This window comes from Cavia porcellus, unplaced genomic scaffold (assembly GCF_034190915.1).
Source record: "Cavia porcellus strain 051 isolate PalLab524CR breed Dunkin Hartley unplaced genomic scaffold, mCavPor4.1 scaffold_1, whole genome shotgun sequence".
Taxonomy (NCBI): Eukaryota; Metazoa; Chordata; class Mammalia; order Rodentia; family Caviidae; genus Cavia; species Cavia porcellus.
In genome coordinates, this window is record NW_026947484.1 from 239416243 (window position 1) to 239423992 (window position 7750).

At 33.0% G+C, this 7750-nt stretch overlaps 1 protein-coding gene across 1 annotated transcript; it reads right to left on the bottom strand.

The window, feature by feature from the left end:
• Positions 1-213: 213 nt before the first annotated feature.
• Tdrd15 (tudor domain containing 15) lies at positions 214-7458 on the bottom strand. The gene has a single exon (XM_013155719.2). It carries the CDS (start codon positions 6655-6657, stop codon positions 412-414), a length of 6246 nt encoding a protein of 2081 aa, XP_013011173.2. The 5' UTR covers positions 6658-7458; the 3' UTR covers positions 214-411.
• Between the last annotated feature and the right edge of the window lie 292 nt (positions 7459-7750).

Sequence of the window (7750 nt, forward strand, 5' to 3'; positions counted from 1 at the left end):
GTAAAAGTAATGATAAATGATACCAATGGCTTTGAAATTAGAACAGTTTATCAAATAAAATATATTCAACATACACTGACTCTTAGGAAAATATGGATTTTTTAACATGGTTTAATATCAGAAGTTATTGTCCCAGGCTTACCAATTTTACCCTGGAACATCTGAACATCTAAAACAAGGTAATTACTGAGTATTCCATATGTTTTTTGTTGCTGATCTAAAGCAAAAATGATTTAAGGTTTTATTTCCCTCCACTGAAAAACAAAAAAAGAGTATGTTATAAATATCATGGGTCTTATTAAGAGTTTTTCTTGCTTTCTTGCCATATACTGTATTCAATCTGGATAATTTTAGCCCATAAAATATCAAAAAAAGAATCTACAGAAAGACTGAAAAATGACTGCTTACCTTTTAAGTTTTCTGACATAGTTTCTTCATTAACGTAACAGCACTTTTACTCCTGTTATCAAGTCCACTGTTATTTTCCTGTATTCCTTCAGTTGGTAGTTTTTCAAAAATGTTCTCAAACCAACTGGTATTATTTTTCAGGCAATCAGGCGGTTCCCAAAATGAAGCCACTCCACATGTATCAAACGTAGTGGTACTCTGAGTACTATGTTTTCTATTACGACCTTTATTTCTCAATTTTAAATTTCTAAAATGTAATTTGTTACTGACATGGCTTCTCTTAAAGAAGAGTTTATGGACTTTCCTCTTCAAAGGTTTCCATTTCTTTAGCTTTTGTTTCTCAGTGCATATACAATTCACACTTTGTATTTTGTCACAATCGTGATTTAACACAGGACAAACAGCTTTATTCCATAACCCACCTTGGATTTTAGTACATCCAGTAGCAGTAATTACATCAAGATCAGCTGAATCCTCAGAATACACTGCAAGTCCAGATGCAACTAGTATATCTGTCAAACTCTTTGTCCCATGAATGACATCTACCTTCAGTTTTGTTTTAAAATCACATTCTCGAAACTGAAAAACTAAGCCTGGTTTGCTTAGAAAATCATTTAAAAAGCTTTTGACTTTTTCATTCCAATGTTTTCCTGTAACAGGTAAAATGCCATGTAAGATACATGGATAACTTAACCTTGGCAAATTCAAAAGTTCCTCAGGAACAACTTTAAGATTTTTTCTACCTGAATAAGGTATATAAAAAGAAAAGCCATAGTCAACCAGCTTAAGAAGCAAAAGCCGATCAGAGACTTCAGAAATTTCTACTCTATTCCATTGATCTTCCATTTCACATTTCAATAAACAACTACAACCAGGAATAATGAGCTCTTGAGGTAATGTTTCTAAGGTTTCTGGTAGATCAGAAAGCAACACAAAGAGATACTTCATTGTGTCAAAAAAATCTTCTAGCTGAACCCAGAAGTCTGATGGATCAGAAACAGCAGTAGCGATACCACAATGCTGCCCACCACTTTGAAGCTGTGTCCAAGTAAAGGGTCTTACTCCACATGGTGACATAAGAGCCAGAGATTCCATGCTGAAAATAATTCCTGAAGACTGAACTTTGTTTTCTTCAACCTTAATTGTATTTGGGCTGAAATATTCTAAAAGTAGCACACCATTTAACAAAATATCTACTTCCCAAGCAGTGTCTAAATATTTTAGGAAAAGGATACTTACTTCAAAATGAGGAAATAAATACACAATGGACTCAAAAGGTATACTCTTAGAATTTTCAAACCAAATCCATTTACAAGGCACAGCTTGTCTTGGAATATTTATGATTTCATTACAAAGCACTCTGGTATTATTTAGAGGCACCGTTTCATACCTACCATGATCTACTAAAAAAACAAGCACATTTTCATCAACACACTTCTTCTCTACTCTTGATTGATACCACTTCAAAGATTTTTTAGATTTTGCCAAACATTCTAAGTCTTCTTCAGTATTTTCCACTGATGAGGTGCTTTCTTCTTCTTTAGTAACTAATACAGTTAAATCTGATAAGATGTTTTTATTCTTTAATAACTTCACATAAAATCTTCCACTCTTCGAAACACAAAGTATTTTGGCTTTTTCAAGTTGTCCAGGTTTTAACTGTTCAAAGGGAATTTTAACGGGCTGCTGGGAAGAGGGTTGAAGGATCGAAGACTCTTCGTATTCATTAGATCTTCCCTTTATCACTTCCTTATCTTCATCATGGCTCACACTCTGAGAGCCAACCGAAGGCCTTCGCAATACTGTCTTCTGTGGTTTCCAATATGCTGTCCATTTAAGTAGTTCACTGATGACACATTTTTCATCACAAATTATACTAACTTCCCATTTCTGGTCATGCTTTTTCAAAAATTCACAAGACACTATTTTTTTACTTACTACTGAGGCAAAATAATCCACAGTTTTACTGTCCCATATTTGAGCAGGCTCATTCCATTTTATTCCACTGAGAAAAGAATGGATTCCCAGTTGAGGAATAGTTAAGAATTTCGTCTTAAGTTCATAAATTTTAGATCTGTTCACTATAGCAGTATTACCATAATCAATAAATTCCACTTCAAAAGTATTTTCTGGCAAAATTTTCTTAATAACTGCTCTGTAAATGGCATTGTCACCAGGGTACTCTGCAACAACAAGGTCTTTCAACGAAAGTTTAACTGAGCTTTGTTCTTTCACTCTATTTGCCCTTCCATTTAGAGCATCTGCGAGTCTTAGGATAATCTTTTCATTCTCAGCAAGCTGAATATGGAAACTTGCTGGATTGTTGATATTGGATACATACCCTTTTACTTGGGCATTCAAGTAAATTTTGGGTTCAGGAAGATCTTTGATCTGTGGTCTAATTAAATTATGTGAATTTTCTGAGATTGCTTGATTTAACCCTCTGATAAATGACTGTGACACAACCTTTACTGATTTCTGTCCCATATCACTTTCATTAAGAATGTGTATAGATCCATGGATAACTTTTATACCTTTATTTTTAAGTCCATCATTCAACAACTTCACTTTGTTTTTGGACACTGGTTCAATTTTATAACAAAATGGTGGTTTCAAAAGCTTGACATATGTACTTCTGCGATGCATTAACTGGTCTATTTTGTTTTCAGAATATGTTACTAGATTAGTGTTATTTATCATATTATGGTGATAGTTGTATTCTATTTTACCTTTCTGAGAAACAGCATGTCTCTTATTCTTATTTAAATTATGATCCTTTTCCACATATTGTCCTTGATCAAAATGTTTTTTTCTATAATTATGAAGCAGTATTTTAATTTTCTGATTTACATGTTGACACCCATCATATAACTCTATACCAAGCTGGCCATCTGACTCCCTGGAAAGTATCATGGCCTTTAATGATTTTCCCAAAAATTTGTTTTCAAACCAGTTATTGATTTCTTCTGGAGTCTCTGTATCTCTAAGATCTGACAAAAAACACTTAACAGCTTGCATAGGTGTAAACAGCAACTCTGGAAACTGATCTGAAATAGCCACCAACATATTTTCTTGGACTAATTGTTTATTTCCAAAGTCCACAAAATACACTAGAAATTCAGACGATGAACCCGTTGGTTTTGCTAGTACTCTGTATGAGAGACCATCCTCTGCATATTTAGATATACACAGTCTCATTTTACTAGAATCATACTTTGGGCAATTTTTTAGGCTAATCATCTCTATGATTTTTGTTTTCAGCATGTCTAAATCTTTATAATTTCTACTAAGTTGGCAATAAAACTTTTGGGGACTACATATGTGAGATATATATACTACTTCTTCACTTCCAATTTTTATATTAAAGGAAGAATAATAATAACTGTACAGACTAATTGAATATGGCAATGGATATGATAATGTGCTATATTGTACTGACCCATGACTGGTAAGAAATTCTTTTGCACTAGTAAATGAAGACTGCAAGTCCACTAAATTATATAAACAATTAGGCTGTATAAGACCTAGGGCATAAATTATGCAAGTCAGTAACCCTCTAGAGGAAGAAATAAAAAGTCCAAAGTCTCTGGATGCTTTTCTTGTCCAACAGAATGATTTATAGCTAACTGGTTCAAGTAAATGGCTAAGACAACATCTGAAAGCTTGGCCTTCTAAAAAAAGAAAATGTGGATTAATAGCGCAAAGATCTTTAATTAAAACTCGTTCTTGGTAACCATAGTCCACAAATATTACATCAACTTCTTTGTTTGATACCTGAGTCAAAACAGCAGCTCTATACCACTTCCCATCTTTGGAATATTTAGCAATACAAGCAATCTGCCCAATCTGGTAAGGGTCAGAATGAATGCTATAATAACTCTGAATTTGTTCCATCAGTAACTTTAGGTCTTCTAACTTGCACTGGAGTTGGCAGGAAAAGTCACTTGGGCCATAGTAATGAGAACATTTAACTTCAAGAACAGTTCCTGGTTTAAATATATGTTCCTTATAAGGCCTTGATGAATCAGATTCCAAAGATAAAATGAAAGGATTTTTTAACTCTAAGAAATTAACAGCTTGGGATTTGCACAAAGATAAACTTTTTTCTTCAAACTTATTTGACAGGTGTTTTTTAGGTTTAGGTCTTTCAAGAAGGGCAGATGTGATGTTCTTAGTACTGACTTTCCTTTTAGACTTTAAATTTAACACTGAACATTCAGTTACAGATTCTGGGAAATATTCTGGCTCTATTTCCCAATATTCTGCATATCCAGCTTTTGACATAAGAGACACAACATCAGTATCTTCTGAGGATTCAATACTTTGAATATTTACAGTATACTTGTCTTCTTTTTTTCTTATAACTTGAAGCAAAATTTCTTTGTGCAAAACAATTTTTTTAAAATAATCAACTGCTGCCTTTACCCATAAATCTTCAACCGGAATTGTATGTGCAAGTGAACAGCACATGGCTAAAGCAGGCAATTCACAAAATTCTGGAAGCAAAATTTTCACATCAAAGAAAGGTATGGAATCGGTGTTTCCATAATCTAAAAAATACACATTAGCCTTACAATCATTAATTTCAGTGATGAGCGCTCTGTAAAAACATCTGTCCTTGCTGTATCTAGCACAACAAAACATTCCAGGCTTAGGATTTCTTAGAATCAGTTCATCATTTTCACATGAATCATAACATTTATTTATATTTTTCATTATATCTTGAAATTCATTCTGATGGTTATTAGTACGTACCCAGAAATTTGAGGGGTTTAATACATATGACACAAAAGCTACATAGACAGTCTTCACCACCATTTCTACAGTTTTAACCGAACAACCTACTTTTAAAATATCATTTTTATTTAAACAATTTATTGATTGTTCAGTATTTCCAACAAAACTCTCAACTGCAAAGCTGTTTATATCATAAGCACCTGGCTCACTTGAGATGTTGGAGAGTTTTGATCTAGTCATTGGACAAAATATTTGTGTGCCCATAGTCTTTAGCAGACACTCAGAATTAACTGTAGATTCTAGAGTCTGTAATGTCACATAATACAAATGTTCATCCTTATTGAACCTATCAATGTGTGCATATACTGTTTGTCCTAACAAGGCCTGTTTAAATACACTCAATTGAAGTTTTCGTACATCTCTATCCGAACTGTGTAAATACGTCAGGGAACATGGAAATGAAAATAATGGTACTAAACTAAAATCCTGTTTCAGTTTCTTTACATAAATTGAAGGTATAGTCTCACAACTGCCATAATCCATAAACCAAATTTTTACTTGATTATTGGGCAAGAGCTGCTGAGGAATTCCTCTACGCCACTGTCCATTTCTGCTTTTCGCAACACAAAGTAGTCCAAAATTATCACAGTTGGGACTAGTTTCTTGACTAATAATATCATAATGTAGAGTCATACACACTGTCAGGTTTTCTAGCTCTGGAATCCATTTAACCAACTGACAATAAAATTTATTTGGACTCAATGCAGATGATATCCTGACACTTTCAAAACTTCCTTCTGATAAAGATGGCTGCAAATTATCCAAAATATGTTGAATGTCAAGTAAATTGTCATAATCACTTAATGACAATCTAGTTCTTTCATCTTGTAGTAAATCAGGCATTTTTTGAGGAAATTCTTTTAACATTTCAACAATAAGACGAAATGAATCTCCATCAATAAATCTTCCTAATTGTAACTCAAGAGCCCAGGATATAACTTGTGGCACTTCAAGAAGAATCATTTGCAGAGGCAAAATAGCCTGCACATGACCTTTCAGTTGTATTCCTACTAAAGACTGGAAGTAATTCAAAGCCTTACAAGACCACTTTTCTCCAACTGGAAGAATGTTGGCAAAAATACCAAACACTACCCGTGGTGGTAGATCAAATATATTATTACAGGCTGAAGCAACCTGTGTACTATCAACTGTTAATTCTTCTCCTTGATCTATAAGGAGCACTGTATAGAGTTCATTTTTCTTTTTCATGACTCTTCCTCTCTGCCATTCTCCAGTTATTCTTTCTTCCACTAAACAAAACTCAAAGATGTCCACATTATCTTTTATTTTTGGAATATGCTGTATTTCTCTCTGCAATATGTGGTAGTCAAACTCACATTCACCATTTTTTCTGCCTTGAAATTTCACAAGAATATCCTTGGAACAACATTCAATACGTGATACTGTCAAATCCACATCTAAAAATGCTGGTAACAGAGATGTAGAATCCATTATCTAAAAAGCAAATAAGTACCAATTAGCATCTGCACAAATAGATGTCAAAATTAAACAGTTATTCTTTTATAAATTTGGCATATAAATAATCTTAGAAATAAATCTATGACTGTATTTTTTATTTAAAGATCAACAAAAAAATGGACAAAAAAGGGTAGAAATAATACAGAATTACAGAAAAATAAACAGTAAGAAATCACCAGCTGATAAGTTAAATACTGTCATCTTAGAAATAGTTGTTCAGGTTACAAAATTAAAGTATGTAAAGTGACATTCAAATAGTGACATTGCCAACAGTTCTGCTCAATGATCCAACAAAATCTTACTAATATGGTTATCAGTCCTACAAACTTGTTTTTTATCTTGAAGAGGGTAAGATTAAACATATCAAAACAGAAACAACAGTTCAAAAAGAAACAATTTAAAGAAATGCAGATTTCAAAGCAAGGCCACTGGAGATCTTCACTATCTATCTTATTGTCTCTAGTTTTCTTCCAAATAGTTGTCCCCATCTTCACACACATTGAATACATACTGCATATTATAGAACTAATCAAATCATTACAGGATGATGAAGGCTTTTTAGGTCTTCAAGATCTGATATTGGAGAAGCCAATAATGACTACAATAGTGTTTCTCATTCTCTTTGTAGTAGCTGTCCTTATCTTTACGCATGCTGAAATTGAAATTAAGAGACTGGACTAATATTACTCTGAACAGTGAATAATAGTATTGCTAGATTTTATATCCTAATGCTACAGAATTAGCATTGGGTTTCTTAAGTGTCTCTTCTTCTTCAGAGTATCTGTTCATTACATCTTGCATTGTATAATCTGTTCCCATGAAGTTTAAAAAATTCTTCCCATGTGTGAATTTCTATATGTGTATCTATCCTCTCTGTATGATAGGGAAAACAAATCATAACAAGACAGCAAAACAAATTCCTAGAAAAAATATGTAATGAAAAAGACACATAAGACCACAATATTAGGTGATTAGTTACTATGCTTTCTCTTGTTATTTTCAATAGACTTGTCCACATCATCAGGCTTACTATAGTTAAGCATAGTATTACATAGCTATTTTTATA

What these genes read in the sequence shown, in the direction of transcription:
- Tdrd15 (XM_013155719.2), bottom strand. Translation starts at nt 6,657, where the DNA reads ATGGATTCTACATCTCTGTTACCAGCATTTTTAGATGTGGATTTGACA.